General features: G+C 39.6%; 1 protein-coding gene across 44 annotated transcripts in view; it reads right to left on the bottom strand.

Moving 5' to 3' along the window:
• Positions 1–479: 479 nt before the first annotated feature.
• The window catches only part of tcf7l2 (transcription factor 7 like 2), a 191,809-nt gene continuing 176,144 nt past the window's right edge, over positions 480–16,144 (bottom strand). For 5 of the 44 annotated variants that reach the window (XM_073027745.1, XM_073027742.1, XM_073027735.1 and 2 more), the window contains 8 exons: positions 12,148–12,273; positions 11,548–11,710; positions 10,786–10,893; positions 10,399–10,447; positions 9,559–9,631; positions 9,204–9,276; positions 8,165–8,189; positions 480–2,487 (listed from right to left, as the gene is read on the bottom strand). In XM_073027745.1, coding sequence (XP_072883846.1) covers positions 2,036–2,487; positions 8,165–8,189; positions 9,204–9,276; positions 9,559–9,631; positions 10,399–10,447; positions 10,786–10,893; positions 11,548–11,710; positions 12,148–12,273 — 1,069 coding nt within the window. In that variant the 3' untranslated portion in view covers positions 480–2,035. Of the gene's footprint in view, positions 2,488–8,163; positions 8,190–8,482; positions 8,541–9,203; positions 9,277–9,558; positions 9,632–10,398; positions 10,448–10,785; positions 10,894–11,547; positions 11,711–12,147; positions 12,289–16,144 lie in introns of those variants that run through there. The other 39 variants (XM_073027738.1, XM_073027733.1, XM_073027732.1 and 36 more) reach the window with 34 other exon arrangements.

Genomic DNA, 16,144 nt, shown 5'->3' with positions numbered 1-16,144 from the left:
ATTCTTACTCTTCACAGACATCTACAAAAAACAGAAGGGAACCCCAAAGAAAGAACGAGAAGGAAACATTAGAACCCCATGTCCCCCTCCCAAGCACAAGCAGCAACAAGCATCAACCTCCCCCTTTCCCCCACCCATTTCAGCAGAAAGCGTTGGCGCCCACCACCCACCAAGCAACAGCAAGGCCCCCAAAGAGAGACCATGATTTGCAGTCAACAGAAATTATTGTTGACCTGACAGCTTGACATGCCACAGGCTCGCTCTCACTAACAATGGACTGAGAGGTGTCACCCATTTCATAGCAATATCTGCACACCAAGACTTCAACAGCAAATCATGGGTCTTGCTGGAGTACATCATGCCAAATATCTGAGCTTGGAGGCGGCTAAATTTGCTGTGTAACGTCCCATTCAGGCCGCAGTCTGGTAATCCAGTTTCTTCATGTAGCTTTGACGGAGTGAACACTGACACCACAAGAATTCTCTGCACATACTAAGTTGCTTTTATTAATCCAGAACTGCATGCTACAGATACTGTACAGCATGAACATTGATTCGTTACAAAAAATGGTTTCAGAACAATAAAAATGGAAAGAAAATAAAAAGGAGCAAAAAACAGAACAGGAACATCACAGCTGTTAGGAAACATTGAGAGTATTCACAAAAGGTCATCAGCTTCTTAGTAAAATGGAAAAAAAGACAGCTATACAACTGTTTAATTTCTACTACAATGGTACCAAATGAATGAACCTTTTCATCAGTTGTATACAGCCTTTGCAACATCAACATGCCTATTTTAAAATTTACTAAATACCTACTCATAGTAGTGTACATAAAAAGTGGCAGTTTCAGTTCAGAGTAAATTTCCCCCAACGTACAGAAAATTTGGCCCATGGGTTTCATTAATTTGCACCCTTTAATGCTTTGCTTTATAAGATTTTTTGGATGATTTGCCAATAGCTACCAAACACATTGCGTTATAGCTTAAACTAGTCAGCAACATTAAAACTACATACATACCTATGTTACCTCACAGCTAAAAAGGACCAAAAATACAGCAAAAATGGGGGAGGGAAGATGTATCGACCTTTAAAAGTTTGGCACAGAATAGATACATAGGATATAGGTGAAACAACTCCAGGATCAAGGCTACTGTCCTTATGGGGCCCTATATGAGTGATTAGGTCCTTTTTTAGTATCCAAAAAAAAAATCCCCCCTCCCCCAATTGCCTTCAAGTTTTCTTTTGTACAATGGCTTTTTTCTCAACATTTTGTGCACTTTTGTATTTTTCTTTACAACGCCACTACATTATCCATTTGGTGACAGTCATGTATCACAACAGAGGAAAAAAATGTTAAATCCTTGGTAACAAATGAATCTTTTCATATATAAGATGCTTACACTAAGCAAAAAAAACCTTTATACATTGTTTGAAGAAATGAAAAATATTTAAAAGAGACAACGTACATGATACAACAAGCATTTCTAAAGCAATAAATACTACTGGTCCTATAGCGTTGTAATTTTTTCTTCTCGCAAGTTCCCCCCACCCACCCAAAAAACAACGCCATGGAACAATGCATATTAACACAGTTTTCCCCATTATTTCTGTACATTTAAACAATAACACGTAACATCACAAAAGTTGTTCCACACAATTAACAGGTGGCACTGCATTCACTGTGCCCTTAGAGATAAAATGGAAGTAAATGATTGGTTCGCAAGCTCTTATTTAATACAAATATTACAGCGTAGCCAACTCCTCCCCACAAGGGGCTTCTTTGAATCTGGTAGCAGTCTCTTACTCGTGAAGATTCCACCCAGTAAGAACCACGTGACAGTGATGAACACTACAAGGCTTTGCAATGGTTGACAAGAGGTTGGCAGGATCTCTCAAGGCTTACCCTACATATTCAAAGAGGACCTTGAAATAACAATGGGTCAAATATTGACCAATGCACTCCATAACATCTACTAACGTGTAGCCATATGGCACGAATGAAATAAAAAGAACACCAGCAACTATGCTAAAAAGCTATTCTAAAGACTTGGTTACAAGTGAAAGAGGCTGGGACTGTGTCTCTTGCAAAGCACCGTGGGAATGGACAAGTGACATGGATGAAGTCGAAGGTCGAGTCTGCGATGAAGACGAGGTCGTGGACTGGTGCAGGTTTCGGTGCTCTAATGCCCCATTCTGGCAACTAACAGCTGAAACTGTGCTGGACTTGAGCGCCGAGTTTGTCGACAAGGCAGAGGAAGATGGTGAGGAAAGGTGGGTCAAAGGATCAGGTTTCATTGTAAGTGAAAGAGGTTGCATTTGTTCAGTCTGTGGATCAGAGTCTGCGGTAGAAGGGCTTAACATGGAAGGAGAAGGGGGAGGAGAATCTAATATGCTTCCATCTGAAGAGGGTGGGCTGGCACAGCTGCCTTCACCTTGTATGTAGCGAATGCACTTTTTTTTTCTCCTAGAAACAGGGAAAGATTTATCTGTAAATAAAGGGCAAAAAGACTAATGGAATTGGTTATTTGAAAAAGAAAGTAATCTTATTCAGGCAACAAAGTTGTATCCATGACATTTAAAACTTTAATAGCTAATGCAAGTCTCAATTAAGACAGCAAAATCTACAGGGATTTACAAATTTATTTAAATATAATAAGATTAACTTTCACAAGGTGTGAAACACGCACAAAATTACAATATAATGGCTTTATCTGTTAAGAACCGCACCAAATTGAGGAAGACAGGAGAAAAATATTCAAGGAAAGAATGAAAGGAGGAAAAGGAATAAGAAATTATGGAAATTCAAAAGGGGAAAAAATAAAAATAAAAACAAGAATAACTGGTTCTGTGGCCTGCAGGCTGTGGCTGATTCTTAAATGGTCTGCAATGGAAAACAAAAGTCAACAAAGGGCTGGTTGATACAATTCATTAATAGGTTTCCTTGAATGCATCATTTTCACTCCAGCTATCTGTGAGAGGAAAGAAGGATTTTTTTTTATAGATTGTGCTTCATAACCCTGTGCCACTTTAGTCACGGACTCATTAACATTTGAGTACACTTGATTCATGTCACAAACAAGTTACAGTTCTACCATCAAGCAAAATTTGCAAACAACAACATTTATCAATAGGCCCCAGTGAATTCTCACCACAATTATTGAGGAAAATTAATGTTAGTATTCACAGTTTCAATGATCTTTTTTGTACTTCATTTTGCAAAGGAAAAAGGGGGGGGGGGGCATTAATTGTTCTTGGAAAATATGCCACTACAAACAATATTCAGACCACATTGGAACTTCACACCCATTACAAGCCTGTATCCATATCTGCAGGGCCAGGGTGGGAAGATACACTGAGACAGTTCAAGCCACAGAAGCCTGCTGGGTCAAATCTGTGGTACCACATGGACCACAAACATGCAGTTCAAGTCAAGGTTCGCCAAAACAAAGGGGCAGTGTAACAGACAGGAACATGCGAGTGAAGCGGTACATCATGCCACATTAGAACAAAAGCTGCAGATGAAAGGACCAACTTGGTGGGCTCAAAACAGAGAAAGAAATGCAACTAGGTAATTGCCAAATGAATAGGGGCCTTCGAGACCAACCCTGAACAAAATTATTGCTAGTCACCGGGCCGCAGAGCTTATTTATTTATTGCAATAAAGCTTACAATAGGCCCTTTGAGCCCCGCCGCCCAGCAATCTCCCAATCTAATCCTAGCCTAATCACAGGACAATTTACAATAACCATTTAGTCTACCAATGCTGCATGTCTTTTTGACTGTGCGAGGAAACCGGAGCACCCTGGGGAAACCCACTCGGTCACGGGGAGAACGGACAAACTCCTTAGCGGCAGCAGCGGGCATTGAACCCGGTTCGCTGGTACTGTAAAGCGTTGTGCTACAATGCCGCCCCTGTGAATTAGTCTTCAGTTAGCTCAAGCCCTTAACTGAAGATGGGAGGCTTCTGGGTTGGCGTTACCATTTCTGGAAGGTGTACTTGAAACTGGTAGTTTCATTTCCTGACACTTCACAACAGTTCATAACCTGCAGCTCCCAGTGAGTTTAGGATGTAAATATATTATAAATGGACAGCAAGACAAAGAGCAAACACAAAGGTCTGTGACTGGGCTCAGTTTGCATCAGCACGTTGCAAGCCTATTTGGACTACAAAGTTCAAATTGAAAGCAAATAATTCCTTAACATCCAGCTGTAGAGCTGGGATGGGGACAAGAATAAAGTTTGAAAACTTCAGCAACTGTTAGTCATGTAAGATTAATGTCAAGCAAGATGCCAAAAATCCTGCACAATTTCACTTCCAGTTTATTCCTTAGCCACAAATTCCTACACATCATCATTATGTGCTGTGTCGTATAACATAGGCAGTCATGGTCTTTGACCATGATTGTTCCTGGCAAATTTCTCATTGCCTTCTTCTGGACAGTGCCTTTACCAGATGGCTGACCCCAGCCATTATCAATACTCTTCAGAGATTGTCTGTCTGGTGTCAGTGGTCACATAGCCAGGACTTCTGATCTGCACCGGCTGCTCAAACGACCATCCACCACCTGCTCCCATGGCTTCACGTGACTCCGACTGGGGGACTAAGCTGGTGCTACACCTTGCCCAAGGGTGACCTGCAGGCTCATGGAAGGAAGGAGCACCTTACACCTCCTGTGGTAGAGACGCATCTCCACCCGCCACACAGAGTAGTAAACTCCTACTATGATTTATTTATTGGTTCATACATTTATTGAGGTACGGCGAGGGATAGGCCCTCGAGCCATGTTGCCCAGCAACCCCCGATTTAACCCTAGCCGAGTCACAGGACCATTTACAATGATCAATTAACCTGTCAACCGGTACTACTTTGGACTGTGGGAGGAAACAGAGCTCCTGGAGGAAACTCACGCGGTCATGGGGAGACCATTCAGGCAGCAGTGGGAACTGAACCAGATCGCTGGTACTGTAAAGCGTTGTGCTAACCACTACACTACTGTCAATTACACCAGAAATCCTTTTCACTTTCCAGGTTAAAGCAGGAATACGTGTTCTTTCATGAAAAATAAGTTTAGAAAATACTGTTAAAAAGTTTAGAAACTACTTTTCTTATTTTCGCTCATCATCTATGATTCCTCCTCAGCTAAGACAGCTACAGACCAGCTTCTCGGTCTACTCCAAATCATCCTACTGACAAGGTGCTTTTTTGTTATTTGTAAGACTAAATTCTGGTAATGTGTTCAACTCATCTTCTTTGCCGGTAAATGCACAATCTCCCAGTAAGACTGCATGAGGAATCGCATGAATGAATGTGAAACCATGGCATAAATATCTTGGGTCGGCCTGTACTGCCAGTGGGCAATGGCTCTGAAGGGAAATGCCACACTGAGCTGTACTCAGACTAGTCAGTCACGACTGATGTGGGTCTCTGCAGGTGCTGACAACCGCAATGTGCTGCAGTTCTGCATCATTACACCAATCAAACCCGACGGAGGAACAGAATCCCCATTCACTTGGATGAGAACTCCCAGTCTGTAAATTAACAGAAAATCCTAAGGGTCACTTTAAGCCATATTTTGGAATTATTTCTTAGTGTTTTGCTGCATTTCTATATCTAAAAAAGTTTAATTATTTAGTTTTTGTGGGAAAAAAAACTTCTATAAATATGTCACTAAAAATAAATATTATAGTTTTCACCAATTTTGCATCCTGGCTTAACAGGTCTAGGAGCAACCAGGACTGGAGCTTTAGCTTCCGTCATCTAAGGCCTATAAGACTCAAGAATACCATTAGCTTTCCACAAAGTTACTTCTTAGCAAGTTAGCATTGTTTTAATCCTACATTCCAGTTATAAAAACTGCCCACTGTTCAGCAACATTCGGCAAAGGGTTGGTCTGGCAGTCCGTTGCTAGTCCTTCCGTGCCCTGGCATTTGGAAGCCACTGCATGCACTAGTGTTTTGATCAATTCGTCTCCTCTGTGTGCTCTACAAATGCGGAGTCACTAACACATCCCATGGATCCTTGGCACAGCAAATTGTAATATAAACTATAATCTCTTTTGCACTTCAGTTTTTTTTGTGAAGAAATTTCAAATTAACTATCTGGTCAATCCTTGGCTGGGATATTATGAAAAATATCAAATTAATTGAAATGTTCCTGCCCATTTCCTAGAAGAATGTTGTTGAAATAATCTAAAAACTAAAACTAAAAACTATGTTGTTGAAATAATCTCCGCACTTCCTAAATTAGAGGGAATGTACAGTTAATAGAGGGAAATCTCAGACTGAAGTCTGGGTCTAGGAAGTCGCGTTGACCAGCAATTCCCAGAGCAAATTACTGGAGATGGTGGAAATCTGAAATGGAAGCAGAAAATGCAAGAAACACTCAACAACTTTGATGGGATTTGTGAAGAGTGAAACACAAGTTTCGAGCAGAGAATCTGATGAAGGATTATTGACCCAAAACTTCAGCTAGTTCTCTCTCCAAAGGAACTGGCTATAGAAAAGATTCACAAGAGTGTTGTCTGAACTGCAGGGCTTGAGTTACGAGGAGAGAATGGGAGGCAAAGGTTTAAGGTGAGAGGGGAAAGAGTCAAAGGCTACCTTAGGGCAAGTTTCCCCACACAGAAGGCAGTGGGTATAAGGAAAGAGTTGTCAGAAGAAGGGGTGAAGGCTGGTACAATTTCCACTTTTAAATGCCAATTGGGCAGGTACATGCATAGAAAAGGTCTGGAGGAACATGGGCCAAACACATACAAAGGAGACCAGTTCAAGTCAGATTGGGAAAGTTGGACTTCAAAGCCTATTTCTATACTCACTGGGTAATTTCAAAACTTTGTTTTTTTAAAAAAACAAGATCTGAAGTTTCAATCTGCAGTTTATAATAATTTGGTTAGCTTTACCTAACTGAATTTGCTTAAAAGGGTGTGAATACATTTGACCACCCCTAATTTGAGTTGTCAAATAATACGGTACTGCCTAGTAACCACTGCATTAGGACTGGGTGACAACACAGCTGGATAGAGTAGTGATTGACTATAGTGCTTCCATACAGTATCAGAGCCCACCAATACTTAGTCCCAGGATTCTTCACCCTGTCTGGAACCTCCAGACAAGTGTAGGAAATTAAATCTGGTGCAATAACTCTTTTGGGTTTTAAAAACAATTAGCTAACTGAAATAAACTGGAGTACTCAGCCCTGTAGTATCAAAAGCACAGAACCGAATGGACAATTGGTGATAAAACTGTTTCAGGAAACCCAAAGCTTTATTTAATAGCTATGTAGTCAGCATAATTCCAGGAGCTAGGCCTAAAGAATATCAAGCTAAACATACTCAAAACAATTTTTGAAGAAATTTCCTCTACTAACCCTAGGTCAGGTTGGGCATTTGTAATGAGAAAGAGACAATTTTAATATGAAGCATTCAGCAGTGTTAAAGAAAACAAACATGCATTTAAAATCATTTGAAGAACGCCTAGTATTTATTTGCTTGTTCTCTTACTGATCATGTTTTACGATTTATATTAAATTTAAGCAAATAAGTGATTTTACAATTTGGAAATTAATTTTCCAAAGAACTAACCAATACAAAAATCTGCAGAGTTCATTATAGCTAAAATGATGAAAGTCCTTTAAAGGAAGTGACCAATTTATTATTGTTAATGTACAAATCCTCCCAGTATCAATTGGCAATTGCCTGTAAGTAGCTTACGGATGTTCATCCATCACTTGGCAATTGTCCATGCTGCATCTTGCATAATATTTGCTTTTAATTTGAGCACCATTTACTAGAAACAACACATTCAAACAAAAAAGACGAACATATCAATCTACTAATCATGTAATTTAGTCAGAAGCACAATTATACTTAAATATTAATTACACTTTATGGTCATGATTATAGAATGATGGTAGTTACTCTTAACACACATGCCAACAAAGACGAGTTAAAAAGAGAAACACACAAACACGTGCACAGTCTCTACAAACCTCATTACATCAGCAGACTTTACCCATGTATGTTCAATTATTGACAATTAAATGGGGTGAGAGAGACTGCCCACACATTCTGAAGCAGCGGAAATGATACGAAAAGGAGGAAAACAGCAAGCACCAGGTGCACATGATAAACAAAAAGTTTTAACTTTGAAGAAACAAATACCTACCATGACAACATTCCCACTTCAAAGACTGCATGTGTCAGGACAAAGAAATAAGATTTAACCAAATGCGGTCAACAGGAAAGGTGTATATAAACAGGACAAAACATTCATTCCCTCTACCCAGTCAAGTCCTCAGAATTAGAGAATTGGCAATAGGAAAAGTTCGAGAAAATTCTAGAGTATGCAGATTAGCTGTGGTGGATAAGCCTTTGACCGTTTGATGCCTGAGTTTGTTTAGTTAAACCAAATTGTAAGAAAACTATGAGAGAAAAAAAAACTTAATTGCTGTTATTTAAAAAGATAGTCCAACAGATTTTGCACTCGCCTGAAAATGAAAGTTTCCTCTGAACGAGCTTGTAGCTGGTATGACGCCCAATTACTAAAAATAAATTGGCGATTAATACATAAAAATGTAAAAAGACAGTTACTGGAGTGCACATACACCTTTCTGCTTCTCGGAAACTTGTGTTGTACAATGCTGTGATAATTACTCAGGTGAGGCAACTATTATTACTCTATATTAATAAGGTAACTTCAAAAATAAATTAACTATTAGCTCTGCATGATGAAATTCCACATTTACTTATTATAATGGCCTAGTGCACTTTGTGCACTTAGAACTGCAATGAAATCATGTTCGCCCAAAAGTGGCAGAATTTTCTACATTGTACTTAAACATGTAATAACAGATCTTTAGTGCGTCGAGTGCAGTTAGTAGTTCCAGCCAGTTTACAAGTCTCCTCTTCCCTAGGTTTCACTGCACCAACCTCCGACACAAGGTCACAGGCCCATCGCAACCACCGTTTGGGAAGGGCCAGGAAGAGGGGGAGAGGGGTAAGAATGAAGGTGAACAGTGCTTGCAAGGAGACAGACCAATGCCGCTAATAAAAAGGCAACAGATAAAATAAAAAGGGGAAAAAAAACAAAATCTGCAAAAAAGCTATAGAATATTAGCACATTAGAGCACAGGAACAGTCACATGAATGCACTACAAATCCAATAAAGGGCATATTTAATTCCGGAAGGCCTAATGGGAGTATACCTGCAAGGTTTGCACCATAAATTCTGTTGGTCTAGCCCGAACAATGCCCGACACTTCTTTGGAGTATTTGCATCTGTTAGCATGAAGTAAACAAAAAAAACAGCAAATGGAGGGTTCTGCTAACTGGATGTGACATCTCAGCCAGAGCTAGTGGTTTAGCAGGCCAAGTTGGCATTCTCCCCTCATCGCATTTAAAGAAAGAAATCCAAAAAATTCACACTGCCGAGCACCAACAGGCGCAAGGGCTGGAATCAGCGTCCAATCAAAACACTGAGACAGTGAGAGCATGAAGGGGAAAGTGCCAATTTAAACCAGCAGAAACCAACCATAGCAAACCTGGGAAAATGATACACACCTGCACGGGCCGCACCAGTTATTCTGTTGATCAAGGCCAAAGCGCGCTCGGCATTTCTTAGGAGCGCTCAGATCTGAACAAATTGGAAGAAAGCGAGCAGAGGAGACAGAAAAGGAAGAAGGAGAGACAAGAAAACAAAATGGAATAAATCAATTTATCTGTTACCAGTGATCAGTAATGCCCTCTAATTTCAAACAAATGTATTAAAATAAATCACAGCTGTATTCTTTGCACCCATTTTAAAAAGCACCAACATTGTGCGGCAATACAAATTTGCATTATTTTATAGTTGATTTTAATTGGAATTCACAAAAGAAAATGAGTGGGCTGAGTAAAGAACTGGCAGGTTAGCACCAGTGAAGGATGTTAGGCTTGAATTAGGTGAAGGAGGTTAAAGTGCTTTGCAGAAGAAGCAGGAAGCGTAGGGTCAATATCACATGCATGCCTTCTGAGGGCAAATAGAGTGGGATTAGTCTGGCAGGCAAGGCTAATTATGAGGATGCATCAGAAAACAGGTACAGCCCAAATTAATATCAATACAAGACAATAAGTACAAACTACAATAAGCATTAAAATATCATTACCATAGCTAATGCAATATATATATTTTTAAAGTGTTCCATAAAAACAAGCATTAGAATATCTAAGATACATGCAATGATTACTTTATATGTCTTGTAAAGACAAACCAGCCATAAAATTAAACTATACACATACGATTATAATTAACAATGTTACAAAACAAGATTAGCAGCAGCTAGGGTTTTATGTGATTAAATATCGTTATTCTGAAATGTGAAGGGTGCCTTCTATTATGGGAGATAATTGCTGCCTACTTACCATTAGTCTCCCCTGCCTGCTTTTCCCTTTTCCTCTTCTTCCTCTTGCCCTATTAGGGAGAGAAAGCAAATGGGGAGGGGAAGAAACACAAGCTCAGTTTGTCCTTTAGATTCACAAAACCATGCCCACCAGACTCAAAACGCTACAAAAGAATAAAAAAAAACACAGTTCAATCAGCGCTGAGAAGCAGAAAACAAAATGAAGGACAGCTCTGTGGCATGCAATAGGTCCTCAAGACAGCAGAATGCCGTCAGCTTCTCTCCAGTCATTACTTGTAGCATTAAACTGACATGTATGAAGTGTACGCCACTGGGCCTGTAGAGAGGGGGAATAAAAAGGAACAGGCAAGGGTGGGGAGCGGTGAAAATGCTCAAGACTGGAACTTACGTAGTTATCTCTTGCTGACCAGCCTGGGTAGAGTTGCATGTGAAGCTGCCGTTCCTTCCTGGCTAACTCATAGTATTTTGCTTGTTCTTCTCTAGACAAAGCATGCCACTGCGGACAAACATAGTCAAGGCATGGCAGGGTTAAGGGAGAAACAGAACATAAAAAATTGTATGAATTGATCTTGAGAAATGCTGTGAAATAGGTAAAGAGCTGTATTCCACAATGAAACAGAACGCATCCAGATTAACCCATCTATAAGCATAAACATTTTAATATTAAGGATCATAAACTAGAATTTACAGCAAAACAAATCACAAAGAATTAGTTGCTCTCCACCTATGCTTAAGTTGGACACGGGAGATAAGTTAACAAAAAGAATATTAATTTGAAAATCAGGAAAAAAACTAACTCCAAATCAATTCAGAACAATGGTGAGAAAAGGTTTAGTTGCTTTACAGATCAGGAAGAATTCGTATATGAAAAAGTGATGCTTAACATGCAGAGCATCAGAGCCAGACAGATGTTTACAGTATCTTAATGAGGCTCTTCTAGTCCATTTTAAATGCTGGCATTAAACTGTTCTCTGTTAGTAACACAGATCACACTGCGTGCTGCATCCTTCAATGTTATCAGAACACTTGCTTCCAATGTTTACAGATATGCTGTATCAAACGTGTCCTACACCTTATGCAGACTGCCCCGATCTATCAGATTCTTTCTCCAAACCATTCTCGTAAACTTCTGCTGGTTGAAGATGCTTACCCGTCGGCCAAGAATCTGATTGATTGCCGCACTCTCTTTCAGCGTACACTCCGCTACCACTTTTGCTCTCATTTCCTTCATGTACAACATGAATGCGTTCAGAGGCTTCTTTATGTGTGGCTTTTTCTTTTCCTCTTCTTTTTTGGCGTCCTGATGATGTTTTCTGAGGAAACGTGTACAATTACCAACTACCTCAGTGAACTAAAGTGGTCATTTCTCTTCTGAAAACATTACACTATTAACAACGTTATTAAAATCAACAAAAAAAACCTAAATCAGCAGCGTGCATTTCATAATTTTAAATGGACCCTCGATTTTTTTTTAAGTTTCAACTTAGCTACACGTAAAAATAAAGTGAGCTTTAGACAAGTCAAGATTATTTAACTATATACCATCAATCGAGACAACATTTCCCCGGACCAGGATGTAAAGCAGAGTAGTACACGTAACGCACAATAACTCAGGAAAGTGCAAGAGTTACATCTACACATGAATTATGCATGAATAAAGTGCATTAATTAAATATTGGAGGGATGTAACAAATTAATTGGTAACACATCGAATGTGATGTGACAGAGAATACACACAAAAAAGACTTACGAGTTATTGAGGGATCCGATGTCACTCTGGGAAGACTCTTGTTTAACAGTTGGTGTGACTATAGCCGGATGGGGAATTCCCGTTGTATGTAAACTGTGGTGTGGAGGAACCATGTGTGGGGGGAACCTACCAGAGAGAAAACTGTGTAAATCAACAGAACAGAAATGAATGAACGGAAGGGATGGACACACATTTGATATACAAACAGAATCATATGCAATTATAAGCTGTCACTATCACCTCTATGTCGTTACTGACACTAAAATCACTCATTACAAAACTGGCTAAGTACTCAACATTGAAGGATGTAGAATTTTATAATACAATATTCTTGCAGTATTGCTACCAAGCTCATCAGAAATGAGCTTTATAGGGCTACTTTGTGTTATGTTTTATAACCTCAAAACATTAAATTATTTCAAGGAAACACGAGTCCAAGAAATGTGGGTGTAACTTTGTCTTTCAGCTAGGTGTGCATGTATCATATGGCCACATGATGACGTATGCAATTAATATATATTTTATACATAACCAGTAATAAATTATTTAAATAAACAAGAATTCTTAATTAAACAATATACACACACAAGATTACCCAAATATTATTGAACTAATAAACACACACATTGGAATTATTTTTACATGCAGCCAAACAATTTTTCTTAAATTTGCCCCTTTACGTTTAATCAAATTAGAATCTTGTCTTTATCAGTCTGAATTTGTACTACATCAACTTCATCCTCACCCATCACAAATTACACCAGCATAATGACTTTCCGTTTCTATAATAATGTATTCACTGCTTTGTACTAAAACAGCAAATTGATATTGGAGCAAACGTATTTGTCCGAATGCACACCATGCAAAATGTGATGGTGTTAGCTGGCGGGCACAGATTTCTTATTCCTAGAGTGAAATATTATCAGGGCGAGCAGCAAAAAAAAACACTTACTGATAGCATGCAAACATAAGATAGTACACAGGTGAAGCATTTTATAGGGCACTAGAGCTTTCAAAATCTCAAGCATATTATTCTTCATCTGATGAAGAGGCTCCATTTATTTCATTACCTGAAGAGACTTATGAGGGCTCACAAGTTAATGGACACTATAAAATGTCAATCTATCATAAGGTGATTACTTCCACACTACCTATAAAATAGTTGAAATTTGTTTTAGCTGTTGCATTATTTAATAGGTATATCTGAATGAGGATATGACAAATAACATTTCATGTTTGGTATAAATGAGTTATATAGATACAACTACATAATTCTGAAGGAATATATAAATAACATTTTCCACTGTAAAAACTGAAAATTCTAAACAGTTAATTATGAAAAAATCCTGACTGCTTTTATGGCTTCAAGCCAGAATATAATGATGTGCATAAACTTGCAGGCCATGTTACGAACAAACTCATTTTTGTTCCCCGGTGTCTCTGGGGCTTCTATCACGTTCACTCTCACTTTATTTCACTGTTGACATGTTTCTGTTAACTGCATGTCATCTGCCTGACTTCGTTTTATGTGTGAGCTGTGGGATGCTTTTGCTCCCCCTTGCAAAAAAAAACAGCCTCTTTGAGTTGCAGCCAGTTTGTCATTATTCCCCCTCCTCTCCCTGTGCAGTTGTTATCTCTCATCTTTTCCAAGCTCAATTTTCCCGAGCTTTCTGAACCACCGCAAACCCACATTATGGTTTATACATGATGCTGATCCCTTTGAAGGCGGCACATTTCAGAGCGGGCCCTAGTCAGAAGCACCTTCAGCCAATTTACGAGGCTGAGGGGGCCCGGAGCTCTAACATCTCAATCTAACAAGGTCACAGGGTGGCACAAGTGAGTGTCAGCTTTTGCTGTTTAATTGCCAGTCTATGCCTCTCTGCTGTGTTTAAAGTATAATGACCCATCACTTAATTCCAAGAAATCACTGCCCTGCTGCTGGTTGGAATAAATATCAAAAGGTGTGCTCTGGCAGGGCATGGAGACTACATTTCCTATGGATGTCATACGAATAATACAGACGTGTTCTTCCATCACCCGACTACCGCACAAATGCCTTTTGTTCTTCTCCTTCCCCCTTATATCGGAATAACTAATGTGTAGCCCTATAGGAAAAAAAACTGCTAAGTTGTTTTAACGATTGCCTTCACAAGTGTGAGCATCATGTTCTTTCACTGCTAACCTGACCCCTATTTGTGGGGAGGAGTGACCCCTATTCATGGGGAGGAGTGTTGGGGGGCTATGTGTGCGTGCGCACGCGTGCGTGTGTACACGTATGTACGTGTAAGAACGGAAGAGATACAATCCAACTCAGCATCGTAATTCAAGAAACAAACCCTATGCCTTCCTCTTTTGTTTTTGTGATGTACACCTTTTGCCCTCACTGCTACTGCCTTACCTGACAGGAACATAAATGTAACAATGGAGATTTTTGGACATTTCTAACACATCCTTTTTTCATAATGTAGGTTCCCTGGTGAAGTCTCTCGGCCCAAAACCTTGGCTGTTTATTCATTTCCACAGATGCTGCCTGACCTGCTGAGTTCCTGCAGCATTTTGTGCGTGTTTCCAGCATCTGCAGAATCTCTTGTGTTTATATTCTTTACTCTGCTATTCCACAAAAATGGGGCGACACAGTAGTGCAGTGTTTAACACAACACCTTACAGTACAGATGACTGGGGTTCAAAGTCTGTAAGGGATTTCTCTCCGTGACTGCTAGATTTCCTCCCACAGTCCAAAAACATACATTGTAAATTGTCCTGTGATTAGGCTAGGGTTAAATCCGTGGGTTGTTATGGGGTGTGGCTCGGAGGGCCAGAATGCTCTACTCCATGCTGCATCTCATTAAATAAATAGAAATATTTTTATTTAGCAATACAGTGTGGAGTAGGCACTTGCAGCTCTTCGAGCCATGCTGCCCAGCAGCTCCAACTTTATCTTGACCTGATCACCTAATTTACAATGACCAATTAACCTACCAGATACGTCTCTAGACTGTGGGAGGAAACTGGAAGACCTGGGGGAACCCAGGGAGGACGTACAGAGACTCCCTATGGAACAGTGCTGAAATTCAACTCCAAACTCTGGAACGCCCCGAGCTGTAATAGTGTCGTGCTAACCACTAAGCTACTGTGAAGCCCAGTAGTTATACTGCTGAACAACTACATTTTATATTTTGTTTAAAGGCCTTAATTTGTCCTGCCCCTATTAAATGCTCTGCTTTCACAGATAGATCCACTCGGTCTCCAGAGATGGCAACCCTTGCTAATAATCTATGCTAATTTAATTAACAACTATCATCAAAATGCATTAGCTCTTTCAGCCTATCAGAAAAGTCTAAACCTCCACCAATTAAATTAGCTGAACTCTAAATCAGATGAACAGAAAATAAACCCGTCATTAGGAGCAATTAGTGATTGCTTAAATACTGTGTCATCGAGTAGTTTGTAAATATACTTGTAGCCACTGGGAAATTAGCTGGTACCATATTAATTGGGGCTGTGTGCGCATGCAGTCAGAGCCCCTTATCAAAACAGTAGCTTTCAGAATGCTGAACAGCACCGATGTGTCACTGTTTACCACTTTCTTGTGTTACTGTTGTTTGTGTTTATTGTATGTGCGCAGACATTAACATCGTACAGAGTGATGAGACTCTGTACGCTGCAAACTTCAATATATACAGATTTTATCCACCATGGCAGCTACATCAGCTAGTTAAAATTAGACACAGATTTACAATGCCTCATTACTGTTTTATGTCTCCTTCAGTATTGCTAAATACCTATTTAAATTTTACACAGCTGGCACAATTAATCTTGTTAAAATTATTGCATTTTTCCATTACGATGGCCTCATTATTGCCACAATATAGTTTACCAATTCTATAATTATATCGAAGCTTACAGGCATAATTTGTTGTCGGTATTTAGGCTCCATACACCAGCACTGAATGTTCTCAGCTGCACAGTTTAATGATGCAAGCCTAGAAGTTTTGTG

This window comes from Hemitrygon akajei, chromosome 23 (genome assembly GCF_048418815.1).
Source record: "Hemitrygon akajei chromosome 23, sHemAka1.3, whole genome shotgun sequence".
NCBI classification, from domain to species: Eukaryota; Metazoa; Chordata; class Chondrichthyes; order Myliobatiformes; family Dasyatidae; genus Hemitrygon; species Hemitrygon akajei.
The sequence above is the reverse complement of the archived record's forward strand: the minus strand, read 5'-3'. Positions and strand labels throughout refer to the sequence as shown.